The 20312-nt window shown below is 40.9% G+C and overlaps 1 protein-coding gene across 1 annotated transcript in view; it reads right to left on the bottom strand.

Annotated features, from left to right (window-relative positions):
* Nucleotides 1-271: 271 nt before the first annotated feature.
* The window catches only part of PTPN14 (protein tyrosine phosphatase non-receptor type 14), a 97396-nt gene continuing 77355 nt past the window's right edge, over nt 272-20312 (bottom strand). The window contains exons 12-19 of the mRNA XM_077282281.1: nt 18140-18209; nt 14421-15904; nt 13341-13478; nt 11810-12028; nt 10368-10496; nt 3487-3721; nt 3249-3412; nt 272-1296 (exon numbers count right to left, since the gene is read on the bottom strand). Coding sequence (XP_077138396.1) covers nt 1168-1296; nt 3249-3412; nt 3487-3721; nt 10368-10496; nt 11810-12028; nt 13341-13478; nt 14421-15904; nt 18140-18209 — 2568 coding nt within the window. The 3' untranslated portion in view covers nt 272-1167. The remainder of the gene's footprint in view (nt 1297-3248; nt 3413-3486; nt 3722-10367; nt 10497-11809; nt 12029-13340; nt 13479-14420; nt 15905-18139; nt 18210-20312) is intronic.

Raw genomic sequence — 20312 nt, 5'->3', positions numbered from 1 at the left:
TCTATCTTTTATATAGTCTAAAATTATGGAATCAGTAAAAAAAAAAAAATTCCCCTGCTTGTGTAGCACATGCATTTGCAAAAGTTTGAGTTAAATTTTTGTATTTTTCAGAATTTATTCTATAGAAGGGCTTATTCACATGCAACTTTGTTGCATTTTTCTATTTTTTAGGCAGAAAAGACTGTTACAATAGCAGCAAAAGTCATGAACTTAATCTCATTCACGGGATAACTTTTTGACCAATTTCTTCACTTTTTTTTTTTTTTTTTTTCACTGCATTTTTTTGTGAAATCGGAAGAAAAAGAAAAAAAAAAAACACTGAAAAAAATATGCAGAATCCCCACTGTGAATTCAGACTTTATTCATGGAAAAAAAACAAACAAACATAAAAACAATGTTACATGTGAATATACCCCAATATACACAAGGTGTAAAAAAAAAAAAAGAAGAAAAAAAAGTGACTTTTTTGTAAAATTGCCCCCAATAATTACTAAAGTTGCTGTTCTAACTCTCAAATTGGCCACAGGAAAAAAAAAAAAGTGGGTTACTATGGGAAACATTGCATTATTTTTCATAAATTTGACAATTGTGATGCAACTTTGAGAAGTATAGAAAAATGAAAAAAAATGTACAAAAAAAAAAAAAAAAATTCGCAAAACCTACCTACCCGAGCTCAGCTTTTTATTTTCCCTGTGCAGTTTAGAAAACTAAGGCTGGGCTCGGATCGGTGGCTATGGGCCATACGATCACCGATTCTGTTTTATAAATGGATTAAGGTGCATTTTTCGTGTATACAAACTACCGGTATACAGCAGGTTATAGACAAAAGTATATATTACTAGAAATAAAAAATAAAATCAAGCAGTCTTTTTGCATATAAACTAGTGCACGATATTTATAACAAGCATTTTTCCCATTTTTTTATTGCTATTGTACAGTCGCAGAGTTCTGCAACGGAATAAAAAAAAAAAATTCAGGCATCAGATTAAAAAAAAAACGAACTCAACCACTAAAAAACATCATACATCATAAAATGTGGTTCAATAAACTGTCCAACTTTTTACATAAATAAGAAAAATAAATTAACTTATTTCAAAATAAAAGAAAAAATAAACAAATTCAGGAGTCCGATATTAAATACAAAAAAGGGAGGACACAGTTACACTATTAAATGAGTCTGGAACTTTCAAGAAACTGGATCAGAACTTGGTAGACAAACTTATACTGAGCGATCGTCTGAATCAAGAACATCCTTTGTTCCCGGAGATGGTTCAACATCATTGGGATTTCAATTTTCTAAAATAAAATAAAAAATTATATTATAAAATAATATATATTATATAAAAATACCAACACCAAAGGCTCTTAGCACCAGCTCCTAGTAGATAGAATAGTCTCATAAGACTCGAGATCCAGACAGACCAATCTCAGCACAGCCTGGATTGACTACAGGAAAGCCTATGACTCCATGCCACATACATGGATCTGTGAATGCTTGGCTCTCTACAATGTCAACTGGAAATTAAGAACCTTCCTCAGAAACTCAATGGGGCAACGGAGAACAAGATTGGAAGTCAACTCAAGACAACTAGCACAAGTGACCCTCAAATGCAGCATATTGTCCCCATTGCGGTTCTGCATAGGCTTGAACCCCCTCAGATAATGACAGATTCTGGCTATGGATACATGTTTAAGAGTGGAAGCACCATCAGCCACCTCCTCTACATGGACGACATCAAGCTGTATGCGAAAAACGAACGAGATATTAACTCACTGATCCACCTGCCAAGGATCTACAGTGAACACATCGGGATGTCCTTCAGACTGGAGAAGTGCGCCGCTTGGTAATAAAGAGAGGCATGGTAGTCAAGACTGATGGAGTGGAATTAGCACCATGACATATAGCAGATGTACAGACATGATACGAGTACCTTGGCATCCCACAGGGATACGGTAACCATGATGAGGAGGCAAGGAAAGCAGCAACATCCGAATACCATCAAAGGGTAAGACAGGTCCTGAAGAGCCAGCTCAATGGGAAGAAAAAAATCCGTGCCATCAATACATATGCCCTGCCGGTTATCAGATACCCTGCTGGCATACTGTGCTGGCCAAAAGAAGAGATGGAAGCTCCTCGCAATACATGGAGGTCTCCACCCTAAGTCTAACATCCAAAGATTGTATACCAACAGAAAGGAGGGTGGTCGAGGCTTGATAAGCATCCAAGCCACCATCATGGATGAAACAAGGAGTGTCCAGGAATACAACAGAAAAATGGCACCAAAAGATGAGATGCTGAGAGAAAGCCTAAGGCGGCAACAACAGATCTGGAAGGAAGAACAGGAACATGAAGCGTCATGGCAAGACAAGCCGCTGCATGGGATGTACCATCGACTGATAATGGAGGTTGCTGACATGGAGAAATCCTACCAATGGCTGGAGAAAGCTGGACTCCGAGACAGCACAGAGTCACTAATCATAGCAGCACAAGAGCAAGCGCTAAGTACCAGATCCATAGAAGCAGGAATCTACCACACAAGACAAGACCCAAGATGCAGACTATGCAAAGAAACCTCAGAAACCGTCCAACATATAGTGGCAGGATGAAAAATGCAAGAACAGCGTATACCGAACGCCACAACCAAGTAGGGAACAGCATATCGTCTAAGACCCCCTAAGTCCAGGTGGGAGACCCCAGAGAAAGTGGTGGAGAATGAGAGGGCTAAAATCCTGTGGGACTTCAAGATGCAGACAGATAAGCAGGTGTTGGCTAACCAACCAGACACTGATAGACAAGGATCAGAAGACGGCAATGATAATAGATGTGGCAGAGCCAAGTGACAGCAACATCAGAAAGAAGGAATATGAGAAGCTGGAGAAATACCAGCGCCTCAAAGGAGAGCTGGAGAAGATGTAGAAGGTGAAGGCAACAGTGATTCCAGTGGTGATAGGAGCACTTGGAGCAGTGACCCCTAAGTTGGAAGGATGGCTACAACAGATCCCAGGAGCAACATCTGAACTCTCTGTCTAGAAAAGCGCAATGCTGGGAACAACTAAGATCCTGCGCAGAACCCTCAAACTCCCAAGCCTCTAGTAGATGACAAGAGAATGATAAAGGACAAAGACCACCCCCATTGGAAGTGATAAGGAAGTTATAATACATAAAAATATAATATATTTGACATAAAATATATCTATACCCATCTATATTTCCCGAAATGTTAAAATCCCCCAAATAAGTACCATACCTCATTGTGTTCAAACCAACGCATCATTAGTTCAGTGAGAATGACCACGCCGGTTCTCCCCACACCTGCCCCGCAGTGAACCAAAACCGGAGGGGTGCAGTGGTTGCTACTGTCCAGCATACTGTTGGCGAGACGTCGCACAGACTGAATTTCCTCTAGGTACGCTGGAAGTAATGAAATATATTTAAAATAATATTTAAAAAAAAATAAAATCGATATGAGCAAGCAGAATTCTTACATAAAAACCCTTGACCTTCCTCTGGGCATCCGTGATCCGGCCAGTCCGTGAACTGCAGGTGCCAAACAGTCCGTTCTTCACCCGACAGAAGATGCTTGATCTTTAATCCGGTGGTCGCATAGCAGCCAGAATCTGTACGGAAATTCGTGGTAACTTTAAATTTTCCGTAGGTCGCAGAATTTTGTTTGGTTCCCCGCTTCGGCCAGTACCGGTGACCCTTGGCTCTTGCCTCCTCCTAGGAGATATACAGATGCAGATTAATGGAAGTACGCTACACGTTATGAAACCACGTTGGGCGCTGGAATTTTTTGGTCATTATGTTTATTTTTTAGGATACGTTTTAATAGTCTCATTGATATTAAAGGTGGGAGGTCAGGGAATTAAAATAAAAAAAATAAAAAATAGGGTCATGTTTTAACTTTTAAAGGGTTTCAGTTCATTTTTGGAAAGCTTCCACAACAAACTTTCTACGGCATTACTGCAACTTCAATTTCTCTTTATAAGGCCGATTTCACACCTAATTTTTTGGAAACATTTTATAGATTTTTTTTTATTAAATAAAGTTTTGCCCACATTCCCCAATAAGGCACTGAAAATACGAAGAGCACTATAAACTGCTAATTTATTTATGCAATTTTCTTTCAGGTTTTTTATTTTACGTTTTTTTTTTCCTCCCAAATGCAACTGTGTAGTCTAGGGGTGGATTTTTTTTTTCATGTGAACATTGTCCTATGAAGTAAATATAGAGGAAAAAAATAAATAAATAAATAAAAAAATCAGGAAGGACCCATTTACAAAAACTGCTTGACTTGTTTATTTTATGGGCATCACGCCCTTGCAGTGCTAATACCATGGGTTTTTTTTTCCCCTACCTTTTTGGGGTAAGGGGGTGGTGGTACAAGTGCTGCATTTAGCAGTTAATGGGCATGAATTTTCAAAAAATCCACTTTCCTTTGTTTAAAAAATGCTGCAGAACTTTTTTTTGTGCGCCTTTTCCCTCCCCTTAGAAGCATTTAAAAGGAGAGCCTGAAAAAAAAATGCATCTAAAAAAATAATTGCAATTTTAAGTGCAGAATCCCAGTGTTGACTGTTTTTTTAAGTGAATAGAGTTAAAGCCACTCCAAAAAAGGACCTCCACCCTTCCCACCCCAAAAAATATACAACACTTCTGCATACTGGGTCGTGGAAAAATACATAAAAAAAAAAATGATAGATAGATAGATAGATAGATAGATAGATAGATAGATAGATAGATAGATAGATAGATAGATAGATAGATAGATAGATAGTACAGACCAAAAGTTTGGACACACCTTCTCATTTAAAGATTTTTCTGTATTTTCATGACTATGAAAATTGTAAATTCACACTGAAGGCATCAAAACTATGAATTAACACATGTGGAATTATATACTTAACAAAAAAGTGTGAAACAACTGAAAATATGTCTTATATTCTAGGTTCTTCAAAGTAGCCACCTTTTGCTTTGATGACTGCTTTGCACACTCTTGGCATTCTCTTGATGAGCTTCAAGAGGTAGTCATCGGGAATGGTTTTCACTTCACAGGTGTGCCCTGTCAGGTTTAATAAGTGGGATTTCTTGCCTTATAAATGGGGTTGGGACCATCAGTTGTGTTGTGCAGAAGTCTGGTGGATAAACAGCTGATAGTCCTACTGAATACACTGTTAGAATTTGTATTGTGGCAAGAAAAAAGCAGCTAAGTAAAGAAAAACGAGTGGCCATCATTACTTTAAGAAACTAAGGTCAGTCAGTCCGAATAATTGGGAAAACTTTGAAAGTGTTCCCAAGTGCAGTGGCAAAAACAATCAAGCGCTACAAAGAAACTGGCTCACATGAGGACCGCCCCAGGAAAGGAAGACCAAGAGTCACCTCTGCTTCTGAGGATAAGTTTATCCGAGTCACCAGCCTCAGAAATCGCAGGTTAACAGCAGCTCAGATTAGAGACCAGGTCAATGCCACACAGAGTTCTAGCAGCAGACACATCTCTACAACAACTGTTAAGAGGAGACTTTGTGCAGCAGGCCTTCATGGTAAAATAGCTGCTAGGAAACCACTGCTAAGGACAGGCAACAAGCAGAAGAGACTTGTTTGGGCTAAAGAACACAAGGAATGGACATTAGACCAGTGGAAATCTGTGCTTTGGTCTGAGGAGTCCAAATTTGAGATCTTTGGTTCCAACCACCGTGTCTTTGTGCGATGCAGAAAAGGTGAACGAATGGACTCTACATGCCTGGTTCCCACCGTGAAGCATGGAGGAGGAGGTGTGATGGTGTGGGGGTGCTTTACTGGTGACACTGTTGGGGATTTATAAAAAATTGAAGGCATACTGAACCAGCATGGCTACCACAGCATCTTGCAGTGGCATGCTATTCCATCCGGTTTGCGTTTAGTTGGACCATCATTTATTTTTCAACAGGACAATGACCCGAAACACACCTCCAGGCTGTATAAGGGCTATTTGACCAAGAAGGAGAGTCATGGGGTGCTACGCCAGATGACCTGGCCTCTACAGTCACCAGACATGAACCCAATCGAGATGGTTTGGGGTGAGCTGGACCGCAGAGTGAAGGCAAAAGGGCCAACAAGTGCTAAGCATCTCTGGGAACTCCTTCAAGATTGTTGGAAGACCATTCCTGGTGACTACCCCTTGAAGCTCATCAAGAGAATGCCAAGAGTGCGCAAAGCAGTCATCAAAGCAAAAGGTGGCTACTTAGAAGAACCTAGAATATAAGACATATTTTCAGTTGTTTCACACTTTTTTGTTATGTATATAATTCCACATGTGTTAATTCATAGTTTTGATGCCTTCTGTGTGAATGTACAATGTTCATAGTCATGAAAATACAGAAAAATCTTTAAATGAGAAGGTGTGTCCAAACTTTTGGTCTGTACTGTATAATATATATATTATACGCAACACTGATTTGTAATACGCATCCTGTACACGGACCAATTCAATAGAGTTGCACAGATGATCATTTTAACATTTGACCATGTAAAAAGAAAAACAAATAAAATTCTGCATGCAATATTTTTTTTATGATGAGACTTGCTTATTTTAGTCTACCAGATGCCATTTCCATTATTAATTAGTAATTAATATTTATGTATAAAAACCAATGGACAAAATGGAAACAGGGATGACATTTGCCTATTTTGACTAAACAAGTGGGTGATCATTTCCCTAAAAAAAAAAAAAAAAAAATACACTGGAAATAAGAAAAATAAAGTGCTGCTGAAACACAAAGCTCAGGTCCCAGCTTGCATGTTTTCGTTGGCACCCCATGAAACGCGTTGTCATGAAGGACAGCGGCCGTTTCTGAGTACTGATAAGATTTCTGTATTGTGAGGGGGAACGTGACGCACGACCAAACATCACACCAGGATATATATGGAGATACAACTGTTGCATTTGGAAGATCCACAAAAACATCCACAGGAGATTGATGGGAAACTACGAGGATCAATGTCACACCGGAAAGAAAACTCATGCCTCTTATCACAGTGATACAAATACGCGGCGGTTCACGGATCATGGAAATAAGGGGCATGCTGGAAAGGTGGGCAGCGAAGTGAAGGGAAAGTTCTACACGGGAAGGGACGGGCAGAGGGTCACCAAACACTCGACCACAGTAGACCATTTCATGGTCATATTAGGAGTAGTAGTGGATGGCATTTCAGAGCTTTACAGAATCCATGTCTATTATGCGGAATCGGTGGCCCGAGAGAAGAGGCTCCCATCTTCTGCGCTACCATCAGTGTCTTCTACACAAATCTTGGAAGACAAATTTATGGGAAGGGCACATTTAACCTAGCAATTTCCAATTCTAAGTAATTTTAGATCTCTACCAGTTAAATGATCTGCTCAACTCAACAAACGGAAGTCTCAAATTTGGCAAAAATGTTTTACTCATGTAGGGAGTTTGTTTTTTGCATGCTTACCTTTTACTTTAAAGTTGGAAATATGAATGTTTCCCCTGCCTATCTTTTCATTCTGCAGTCACCAGGGTCGGCGTTAGAGGGAGGCAAACTGGGCAACTGCCCAGGGGCCACCGGAGCTTACTGATTTCACGGAATGCTGCTGCAGGACCTGTGGTGACATCAGTCATGTGACCGTGATGTCACCACAGATCCTCTACCCTGCGGGAGTTTAGGAGGTAAGTATTTTACCAGTGTCTCCGTTTATCCATCCCTCATATCCAAATATTGTATGCATGCATTGTACGTATGTATGCTTCGTATGTATGTACTCTGTCTATGCATATATATTTGTACTTATGTGTTCTGTGTATAGACGTGTGCAGCATGTGTATAAACGTACGGGCAAAATGCTGATCATTCATCAGAAGGCTGGATTGTTTATGCCAGAACAAAAAAAAAAAAAAAAAACACACAACAAACTGTTCTCGGCAGCACATCGCCCAAAGTAAACTGCATACAGTTATATGAAAAAGTTTGGGCACCCCTATTAATCTTAAGCTTAATGTTTTATAAAAATTGTTTTTTTTTGCAACAGCTATTTCAGTTTCATATATCTAATAACTGTTGGACACCGTAATGTTTCTGCCTTGAAATGAGGTTTATTGTACTAACAGAAAATGTGCAATCTGCATTCAAACAAAATTTGACAGGTGCATAAGTATGGGCACCTCATCAGAAAAGTGACATTAATATTTAGTAGATCCTACTTTTGCAAAAATAACAGCCTCTAGTCGCTTCCTGTAGCTTTTAATGAGATCCTAGATGAAGGTATTTTTGACCATTCCTCTTTACAAAACAATTCCAGTTCAGTTAAGTTTGATGGTCGCCGAGCATGGACAGCCCTCTTCAAATGATCCCACAGATGTTCAATGATATTCCGGTCTGGGGACTGGGATGGCCATTCCAGAACAGTGTAATTGTTCCTCTGCATGAATGCCGGAGTAGATTTGGAGCGGTGTTTTGGATCATTGTCTTGCTGAAAGATCCATCCCCTGCGTAACTTCAACTTTGTCACTGAATCATGAACATTATTGTCAAGAATCTGCTGTTACTGAGAGGAATCCATGCTTCCCTTAACTTTAACAAGATTCCCGATGCCGGCATTGGCCACACAGCCCCAAAGCATGATGGAACCTCCACCAAATTTTACTGTGGGTAGCAAGTGTTTTTCTTGGAATGCTGTGTTTTTTTGCCGCCATGCATAACGCCTTTTTGTATGACCAAACAACTCAATCTTGGTTTCATGAGTCCACAGGACCTTCTTCCAAAAAGAAATTGTCTTCTCCAAATGTGCTTTTGCATACCTCAGCTGACTCTGTTTGTGGCGTGCTTGCAGAAACGGCTTCTTTCGCATCACTCTCCCATACAACTTCTCCTTGTGCAAAGTGCGTTGTATAGTTGACCGATGCACAGTGACAACATCTGCAGCAAGTTGATGCTGCAGCTCTCTGGAGGTGGCCTGAGGATTGTTCCTGACTGATCTCACCATTCTTCTTCTCTGCCTTTCTGATGTTTTTCTTGGCCTGCCACTTCTGGCCTTAACAAGAACTGTACCTGTGTTCTTCCATTTCCTTACCATGTTCCTCACAGTGGAATTGACAGGTTAAATCTCTGAGACAGCTTTCTGTATCCTTCCCCTGAACAACTATGTTGAATAATCTTTGTTTTCCGATCATTTGACAGTTGTTTTGAGGAGCCCATGATGCCACTCTTCAGAGGAGATTCAAACAGGAGAACAACTTGCAAGTGGCCACTTTAAGTAGCTTTTCTCATGATTGCATACACCTGGCTATGAAGTTCAAAGCTCAATGAGGCTACAAAACCAAAAAAAGTGCTTTAGTAAGTCAGTAAAAAGTAGGTAGGAGTATTTAAAACAAGAAAATGATAAGGGTGCCCATACTTATGCACCTGTCAAATTTTGTTTGAATGCAGATTGCACATTTTCTGTTAGTACAATAAACCTCATTTCAAGGCAGAAACATTACTGTGTCCAACAGTCATTAGATATATGAAACTGAAATAGCTGTTGCAAAAAACCCAATTTTTATAAAACATTAAGCTTAAGATTAATAGGGGTGCCCAAACTTTTTCATATAACTGTATGTGCTTCACATACTGTATGGGAACAGATGGATCTATTAATGATTGATTAGCACAGAACACTCTTCACCAGCCTGTGTAAAGAGGTTGGTAAACAAGCGCCAAACGACTTAAAAATCGTCGATCACGCTCATTTAACGGTCTGAACTCCGTTCATTTAGGTTCAACATACCGTAATTGTTTGTGTTCGATGGTGTAATATGTGAGCATTTGGGGCACCGCTTTAAAACTTTTGCCCACAGCCCACTTTGTCTAAAACCAGCCTATATATATGTATGTTTTGCCTGCCCATCTTTATCTTGCATTCATATATACAAATGTTTGCAAAAAGTTGGGTATGTCAAACATTCATATACATGACTGCAGGTAAAAGACAGAAAGGCCCGTCGAACACATGAAAGTTTGGCTTTTCTATCTTTTTCATGCAGTCATATGTGAGTGTTTGGCCTGCCTATCGTTTTCCTGCAGCCATCCATAGGTTTGGCCTGATTATCTTTTTCATTCAGTTATCTAACAACCTACAAATGTTGTCTAGATACACTCCGCTAGACTACGGTAACTTAGATATAGAATCTATAGCGTTAATATACGTAGACACGATTCCTGGGGGTGTAACCCAGGACCTACAAAGCGATCACATAGCCGATTACGTGATTCGTGATCTCTACAGATGCCGTAATTCTGTAGAGCGAAAAATTAGAGCCTTTAAAAAAAAAATAAATAAATAAAAAATTAAATTTTTTTTATATATCATGGGATGGTTCTGTGATATACATACCTCATCCGCCATCACCATTGCAATCACATTTATGGCCTGTTCCCAAACCATCTGCCAGAAGTCAGGAAATGTATGAGGCAAGGGGCCTTGGGTTGCTATGTAATGCCATTCTTTGTCACCCACGACCACCTGGACAACACAAGGAGATAATAAAGATCATGGATTAGGACCCACTTGATGCTTGAGGGGTTGGGTTGCCTGATTTGGAAAAAATCAATTTTGAAATACTCTTAAGGAAATTACATATAACACGGGAAGGATATACCATGGTGTGGAGACAGTGGCTACAAAGCGCGCATCCCGCTATGGAGGACACTTCTGTGCATGCATCACAAACACCCATATGGAGGAGCTACAGTGCCTTCAATGTAAATATTCCAGATCACAACTGGCTGGAAGGCGGAAATTACAAGGTAGGATAGTTTTAATGCATCAAAAGTGGCCTTTTTTACACTTTATTTTCGCTGTTGTTATTTATATATTTTTCCATTTAATTATACTTTTTATGGTCTTTACTAAGTGGGCGTGGCTCACAGGGTAATAATGCTGAGCAGCCTATAGACACGCCCCAGAGGATCTTATAAGCACCGCCCCATTAGTTAAGACCATGAAAATTTGCACGAAAAAAAAAAAAATAGATTCAAAAGAAAATGGGGAATATATATATATATATATATATATATATATATATATATATACACACATATATATATATATATATACACACACACACATATATACACACACACACACATATATATATATATATATATACACACACACACATATATACACACACACACACATATATATATATATATATATATATATATATATATATATATATGTGTGTGTGTGTGTGTATATATATGTGTGTGTGTGTATATATATATATATATATATATATATATGTGTGTGTGTGTGTGTGTGTGTGTGTGTGTGTGTGTGTGTGTGTGTGTGTGTGTGTGTGTGTGTGTGTGTGTGTGTGTGTGTGTGTGTGTGTGTGTGTGTGTGTGTGTGTATATATATATATATATATATATATATATATATATATATATATACACAGTTTTTATGCTTATTTTAATAGTTAAAAGATATTTAAGTGCTTTCTTCCAGACAATAAGTGACAGGTCCTCAAAACTGTCCAGAGCTAAAGGGTCTCAATCTGGAAGACCTGTCCTGTATTCACATGTTACCCATTAGTAGGAATGAGCATGGTGCTTCGTTTCCTTGTGCTAGCACTGTAGGACAATTAAATAACTACTGCCATATTTCTCAGGGCAAGGGGAATGTGGTCTCAGGAGCAACATACTTTGTAATGGGCTCATTGTTAAGGACTTCTTCTAACCAGTAAGAATTGTCTACAGTGGATGACCTCTCAAAGCTTAGTAGCAGAACCACCAAGTCTAAAGAACGTGCACCACGAAGCTGTAGGTCACCTTAATATGAGAGGCGTTGATATAACCACTTGGGTTTTCTTTGGTCGGCACAAGCTCAACCCTGTTCTCTTCGTAGGGAATATCCTCCGGGACACGATTGCGCTCCATGTTTTCTGGTGCGGTTGCAGTGGTGAAGACACCGTCGGCCTTCCTCTTTGGAATTTGCTCATACTCTGTGAACACCATCCCTTCATCTAGTTTCCTTCGTAATGTCTTACACTGTAGGGAAATAATGGCAGATTAGTGACTGGTCCGCTTGGAACTACAATGTCGAACAAATTGGTTGTCCCAAGGTCATTGTTGGGGACGTTAACGATCTTGTCCGAGGGTCATTGTAGGGGATGTTAACGAGGTTGTCCAATCTTTTCCACATTCCCGTTACCCCTTGATATTCAAGTAGTGGATGGCTTTGAGGTAGGCCATCAATGTTTAGTAGATGGGACCTCAAATGACTCAATTAGCACAAATACTGTAATTGCGGCGCTCTGCATCCCTTTTTTGTGTGCAGATGTCATAATAGCTGTGGCAGCTTTGTCTTGATAGCTGGGAGTTTTAGAAGTTGGATCCCAACGATCAAACACTGGTGACTTTCTTCAAGAGTGGCCATCAACGTTCAAGTTCTTGAGAACGTGACAAAAATCTGATTACTTATGGACGCTCGTATCAGCCTAGCATGCAAAAGGGAGAAAACCTTAAGACGCTATGCCAATACCAGATGCTAGTCAAAATCTTACACCATCTACTGGAGGATAGTTCCAAGTTCTAACACACATACACATGGAAGACCTGTAGGTCTTGCTGAAAATCAGTGGGCTCATTCAGCTTTGCATGAATGTTTATGGGGCTCGTAAAGGGTCTTCAACTAATCATTTTAAAAGCATAGCATAACGCCACCCTGGAGTAAAAAAAAAATAAAAAAAAATGGGAGCATATTTGACCATTCTCCGCCAGACCAGAAGTAATGATGTCCCAACCACAAGTCACCGGCGGTCGTGACATCATCCCTTCCAGTCTTACTGAGGCTTTCGGAATGGTGGTAAATATGCCCTTTTACGTTGTTTCATCGGGGTAATGTCTGATTGAGCACTTTAAAGGAGGGGGGGGAAAAAAAAAAAAAAAAAAAAAAAAAACTTAAAGGGGTTTTCCAAGACAATTTTTAAAGTTTTGAGCTGAACGACAGATGACGGACAAGGATCTGGGCCTAAATCAGGACATTTCCTATATCTCACTAAGTGGAAAAGCCAAAAAATGGTGAAACACAGTTAATAATAACAAGTGAGGCGCACCATGACACTGCTGAAGCAGAACTATGCCATTTGCGGAACGCTCATTTGCTTATATCTACTGCGATAAAAATAAAAAAAAATGGAGGTAAACCATACGTGAAGATGGACCTTGCAACATGGGTATGAGGGCACTATAAACATGAACGAGGCCCAAGAAGTTGAAGGTGTAACAGGAAATTAAAGTCACCCAAAATTTACGCATACTAATGAAAAAAACAACAACGCAGCAGAGAATGTTATCTTACCCTCTCGTCCATTGGCACAATGTCATCCTGCCTGTCTTCGGGCGCAGGAATTCTGGAAACAGAGAGTCCATTCAAAGCTGCCAACATCAGGGGTCTCTTCTGGGCCTCCAGGGCTGCCATCTCCGGCTTTTGTAAATTCTTTTGGCAAGACAAGACAAGTTTTCATCTTTGTCAGTCGTGCCAGCAAAATACTGGAATGTGTTTAATCTTAAAATCAACAACGCCGCGGCGAGAGAAAAATGCCTGCTGACGACTAAAGCAGACGTAAGGGAGCGAACGAGAGCCGACGTATTTATCGCGTATAAAGTGCACGGGAATGGCTTCAGGATTGATGGCTGCTCAGATTACTTGGACTTAAAGGGTTATTCCATGGGATCGGTGATCGCCGAGGCTTCCCACACCGATCCTGAAGTTCTGAAATGTCCTGTTAGAATGGAGCCGAGGGGGTCGCACTTCCGCACTATCACTCCCATTCAATCTTTAAAGGGTTGCCATAAAAAGCTAAGTCTATCTCCGGTAGTGAATGAATGAACCGGGGGGTTGTGCATGCGCGGTTGATGCTCCATTCTAAAATGGGGCATTTCAGAGGCCTTCCCTTGGGAACAGAGGGGGTCCCAGTGGCACAAAACTCAGAAGTCACCTAGCTCAGATAAAGGTTATAACTACCGCTAAAGGGGGCACTCCCGGCTTAGAAGTATGTGTCACACGGTAAATGCCAGATATATGACAGCCCAACTTTTGGGGTTCACTCTCATCTCCAAAATAGGTTTGGGCCATCTAGACAATGCTCTGTGAGCTAAACCGCCTGGACTTGAGCATGGAGATTTGTGCAGCTGGTGCGTTTAGCTCACAGAGCATTGTTTAGACTGGATGCAATTATATCCAATTCTCGGTTGACAGCTGGACAAGATCAATGCAGTTTTACCACTTCTGAACAAAAACAAGAGTTCACCTTCACAGACCACAAGCAAATATCTTAAAAATAATGAGGAACTCAAGACATGAAAGTTGAAGAAACCTCTTCAAGACACTCATCTCATCATTCTGCTACCATTTTAATGGAGGCATATTTGCACTAACCCTCATTAAGATTTCCCGCTCCACAATGGCATCCTCAGTAGAAAACATCTCGGACACCGGCCTTTCCTTCACCGGTTCTTTTTTTACCCTTTCTTTTACGCTGGTGAGATCTGGTTCTGAGATGGAAGGTCCTAAGGAGCTTCCATTTAGAGATGTTGGGTCATTTCTTGACATGCAGAGAGTCTGGGACGGCCGGGAACTCATGGCCTTGGCTCTGGCAATGGCAGCAGATATGCAGGATGAATCGTGCCTTAAGGCTCCATTGCTGACACTTTTTCTTGGTCCTGGATACTCTGGCGGTGGCTTGTTTGGTATGCGCGCCAGCGCAGCATGCAACTGGGCATTATAGGGCACTCCCTGCATAAATGAAGTGTGGGGCACAGGTTGGTGGGTCTCTTCCTCCTCCTCGCTCTCACTACTGTGGATCAACATGGTGGCATCTGAAATGGTCTTTTTGTGGTGGTACATTGGAAGCTGCTGGACCTCGTGAGCCTTTTGCATGGCTTCCTCAGAAGGCATCTGTTCTCTTAAAGTATTCCTCCGAGGCAATGGAGCAGCAAGTGATTTTAAGGCCATGGCTTCCATCCCACGGACCATGTAGCTCATAACTTCCAAACTGTGCCGCTTGTTGATCGCCGGATGGTGATTATGAGGTTTTAGTGGTTCACTGACCTCCTGAAGGGACTGGCGAATGACAGGGGAGCTATCTTCTTGGAAAGTTTTTACAGACTGTTGAACTTTTCTGGCTACGAGATCAGGGCTACTACTGCTGACACGTTTATGCCTATGGCTTGCCAAGTCTGGAGTGCTGCTGGCAGGTCGGGGTGGCGGGTAAGGAGGGGGAGGCCTAGACAAAAAGTTCCTAAGCATATGGGCAGCACTAAGAGTCTGCGGGGCCACGTTGGCCAACTCTGGAGTGCTAACCGTGTGGGAAATAGACTTGGAATTTGCAGGGTTTGCAGTTGCCTGGCCTGGCGGCATTTGCTCAGATTGGTTGACGGGGTTGTTACCAAAATGGGACTGAGTAGCATAAGGAGACTGAGACATCATGTACGGAGGCCAGTCCTGAATTTCAGGCTGACTGTACACCAGGTTCTCCCGATGCCTGTAGGCAAGTGTGTTCCCAATATTGAGGTTTCGTAAAGACTGGCTCTGGCAGTCCGGCGGGTGAAGACTTCGGTTCATCTGCCTCATTACGGTCTCATAGTCTGGGGTCTGCCGGTAGGAAGGTACAATGATGGCGCTATGTCTGTATTTAGGGATGTAGTCCGACCTCATGATGTCGTTGCCGGTGATGCTGAGGTTGGAGGACATGGGAGACGCCTGCATGAAGTTCTGGGAATGGTTCAGAGAGGTCATACTTTGGGCGCTTGACACGCTACCGTTCGGCACAGTGCCGTTCAGGATGGTATAATCTAGGTATCTGTCCAGGCTGTTCTGGGATAGGAAGGTAAATGTATCTTCACCCATGTGCAGGATGCTCTCTAGAAGGGAACACAATGTCACCATTAATAGCTAAAATACCCAAGAATAGTCAATAATTAAATGAAACAGTCACTCAAAGGATTGAGGAAATTAGCTCTCCCACAGCAGGAAGAAAAAGGTCTGTGACTGCTATAGGTAATAAGGGCTCATTGGGATATTCTTCTTATCGAGCATGGTCTACAAGATGCTCCACATCAGCTGGAGCTCAGCAATAAGAACATAGTAATCGAGAGATCTAAATGCAGAACTATCAATCATATTGTAGCCCCACCCACATCCTTATGATACCCCAAGCCTTGAAGGATATGGACATCTTTGAAGACAATTAAAAAAAAAAAAAATACATACTGTACTATGTATAAGCAGAGTTTTTCAGTACATTTTTTATGCTGAAAACGACCCCCCCCCCCTTGGCTTATACATGAGTCATTATCCCAGAAAGATGGCGGGGAAGGAGGAGTGGGCGAGCAGCGGGTCACAGAGGCAGGAGGCTGCGGCTAAAGCCTGTGCCCACAGCTAAAGAGAAATGAATATTCACTGAGCTGGCAGTGATTATTCATTTCTCTTACAGCACGCACAGTTACAGCCACTAGGCTTCCAGCACACATCCTACTTACCTTCCCTGTGCACCCTTGCTGCATCTCATTCCGGTGGCAGCAGCTCTTCCAGCCGAGCGATCATGTGTCTCCGCTCATAAAGGTACTGAATATTCCCCCCCTCCCTTCCCATAGGCGTGGAGTGAATATTACCTGAATGAGCGGGGACACATGATCGCTCCGCCGCAAGAGCTGCTGGCACCTGAACGAGATGCAGCAAGGGCGCGCAGGGAAGGCAAGTAGGATGTGTTTTTTTTTCCCATAGCAACCGTGCATACAAGGAAGGGGAGCCATGCATACAAGGATGGGGATGAGGACCCATGCATGCAAGGACTGGGATGGGGAGCCATGCATACAAGGACAGGGATTAGGGGACAATGCATACAAGGACAGGGATTAGGGGACAATGCATACAAGGACAGGGATTAGGGGACAATGCATACAAGGACAGGGAGCCATGCATACAAGGACAGGGAGCCATGCATACAAGGACAGGGAGCCATGCATACAAGGACAGGGAGCCATGCATACAAGGACAGGGAGCCATGCATACAAGGACTGGGATTAGGAGACAATGCATACCTGGCTTATACTCGAGTCAATAAGTTTTCAAGTTTATCGTGGCAAAATTAGGTGCCTCAGCTTATACTCGGGTCGACTTATACAGGAGTATATACTTTAAGCTAAAAATCAATTTTGCATGTGGATCCCACGTAATTTGCACAGTTTGCCTTTTATATCCTGTGTATTGTGCAGTCTATTGCTGGCTGCAAAATTAATTAAGAATCCATCAATGAGTTCATTCTGACTGGGATTTTTTAAGTTATCTGTCTTCTTCTGAACACCTCCCTGTCGTTTATGGACCACAGACCACATCAAAGTTCAGCTGATCTTTTATAGGGTCATAAATCAGCACAAAGTCCTCAGGAAAGCACAGATAGTTGAGTTACTAACTCCCAGTCTAAAGGAGCTCACTGACAGATTCTCAGTTCACTCAATTAAAATTGCAAAAAAAAATGATACTTGCCCAAAAAACAAAAAGTGTTAATACAAAAAACAACAAAAATAATATAATTGAGATAATGATATTGTTAGATTATTTTAATCTTATCTCCATATTTGTATTATAATATTGTTTTTAGCTATATTATCACCATTATCATGATCTTGATTATATTTTTAGTTTTATTTTTTTTTTATTATTATTCCTATTATATTAAAATCATAAAACTAAAAACCATAATAAAAATATGAAGATAAATAATAAAAACAACATTATATTTAGACTATTTTTATTATAATTGATATACTAATAATAAACAATAATAATGATTATTTTTTAAAAACTGTGTCATAAATAATACATCATAATTTACATTATTCAAAATCAGAATATTTATATTAAAAATAAGAATAATAAAATATAGCCCTAATTTGTCCATAACCTTTATTTCTTTTATCAAGGGCTGAATGTGACTCATTTAAGGAGACTGTATAGTAAAAGGATCTGATGCTAAAGCACCAAGCACAACCATTTCTTGTATAAAGGTCCCTTTTAAAATATTAAAAAATATAAACATTAAAAAAGGTGCTACAATTTCAATTTAAATTCTGATTAATGACCCAGACCGTGCTTACCTTCAGATATGAAAGCCTCGTTACCCGGCATATGCCTCGGAGCAGCCAATACTGCCGACTGTGGCCTTGACTGATTGGAAAGAAAAAAGAGGGAAGAAAAGCATTTTATTTCCGTAAACTTCAACACTTTTCACAACATGGACTAATTCAAAACACCAAGACTTGAAGTATGTCACCCCTTTACAATGCCATGAAATGATGAACTGTCCCACAAACGTAAACTATTGCTTTCTCTGGGAACATTTCTCCAGCTATTCTACAAATATAGATCACCCCTAAAAGCTGTGGTCTCAAATGGGTGATACTGGGCAAAAAAAAAGGTAGCGCCTATTAAAGCCATTGGTGCAAAAAAAATTTAATGAAACAGAATTGCAAAAATTTGTTTTTAGCCACAAGCTGTAAATCCATGACTAAAAGTTTAAAAAAAGAAATAAATTAAAAAAAATTGTCCAAGGTGTACAACTTTTCTAAAAGGATGCAAAGGAATTATCCAGCAACAATAGTCAGAAAATAGTAAAATCTTGATTGTATCCATTCCAGATAAAGACAGTGTGGTACATCATCCAATACGTTTCAGATCGCTGGTGATCCTTGTTTGTACTAACTGACTTGGTGTTTTGCTATAGTTTTTAAAAAGGACCCCAATTTTATATATAGAAAATAAATACATATATAAATATATATTACATGTATATAAAATATAAATATATAAAATATAAACACATATATATATATATATATTTATATATTTATATATTAAACATGTACATAGACAAGTACATTAAACATGAAAAATACAAGGCACACACAAGTACAAAAGGAGAGTGGACCCTGCCCGCGAGGGCTCACAGTATCACAAATATTCTTTTCTAAAAGCTGCTCATCTTCCACCACGCACCTCGGAATATGTGTAAACCAAAAGCAAAGGAACATTAATAAAAGGACACGTCTGTCTCTTAAACAAAACTCCTAGCGCTCAGGAGCAAAGAAAAAAGAAATCTGATAACCAAGGATGAAAGGAGAAAAAAAAACAAAAAACACTTCTACTTTCTTATCGTAGAGTGGACTTGTCCATCTACTATATAATTGTCTAAGGGTCACTTCCGTCTGTCTGTCTGTCTCTCTGTCACGGATATTCATTGGACGCGGCCTCTGTCTGTCATGGAAATCCAAGTCGCTGATTGTTCGTGGCAAAACGGACACTCCTTCCTCCCCGCAGTCAGTGCCCGCTCCATACTCTCTCCCCCCCCCCCCCCCAAGTCAGCCCTCACACAGGGTTAATGGCAGCACTAACGGACCGCGCTATGCCGCGGTGTAATGCACTCCGTTACCGCTTCTATTAACCCTGTGTGACCAACTTTTAACTATCGATGCTGCCTATGAGGCATCAATAGTAAAAAGATCTAATGTTAAAAATAATAAAAAATATATATACTCACCGTCCGTCGGCCCCTCGGATCCAGAACCGGCCTTTCCCGCTCCTCGCAACGCTCCGGTGACCGCTCCATGCATTGAGGTCTCGCGAGATGATGACTTAGCGGTCTCGCGAGACCGCTACGTCATCATCTCGCGAGACTGCAATGCACTCTTGGGACCGGAGCGCACGAGGAGCATCGGTAAACGCCTCGCTTGGATCTGGGGCCACCGGAAGGTGAGTATATATTTATTTATTTATTTTTTTTTTTAACAGGGATATGATACCCACATTGCTATGTCCTGCTTGGGCCGTGCAATGTCCTGCGTGGGCCGCGCAATGTCCTGCGTGGGCCGCGCAATACACTGCGTGGGCCGCGCAATACACTGCGTGGGCTGTTACAGTGCCTACAAGTAGTATTCAACCCCCTGCAGATTTAGCAGGTTTACACATTTGGAATTAACTTGGCATTGTGACATTTGGACTGTAGATCAGCCTGGAAGTGTGAAATGCACTGCAGCAAAAAAGGAGATTTTTGTGTACTCACCGTAAAATCTCTTTCTCTTAGCCTCTAATTGGGTAATTGGGGGACACAGGACCATGGGTGTTATGCTGCTGTCCACTAGGAGGCGACACTATGCATAATCTGAAAAAGATTAACTGTGGCTCCTCCTGTGCAGTATACACCCCTGGACGGCATCAGCCTTCTCCAGTTTTGTGCAAAAGCAGTAGGAGGAACGTAACATGAATAACAATTAT

The sequence above is a fragment of the Ranitomeya variabilis genome, chromosome 2 (assembly GCF_051348905.1).
Source record: "Ranitomeya variabilis isolate aRanVar5 chromosome 2, aRanVar5.hap1, whole genome shotgun sequence".
NCBI classification, from domain to species: Eukaryota; Metazoa; Chordata; class Amphibia; order Anura; family Dendrobatidae; genus Ranitomeya; species Ranitomeya variabilis.
Note: the sequence above shows the minus strand (reverse complement) of the source record. Positions and strands in the feature narration are given on the sequence as shown.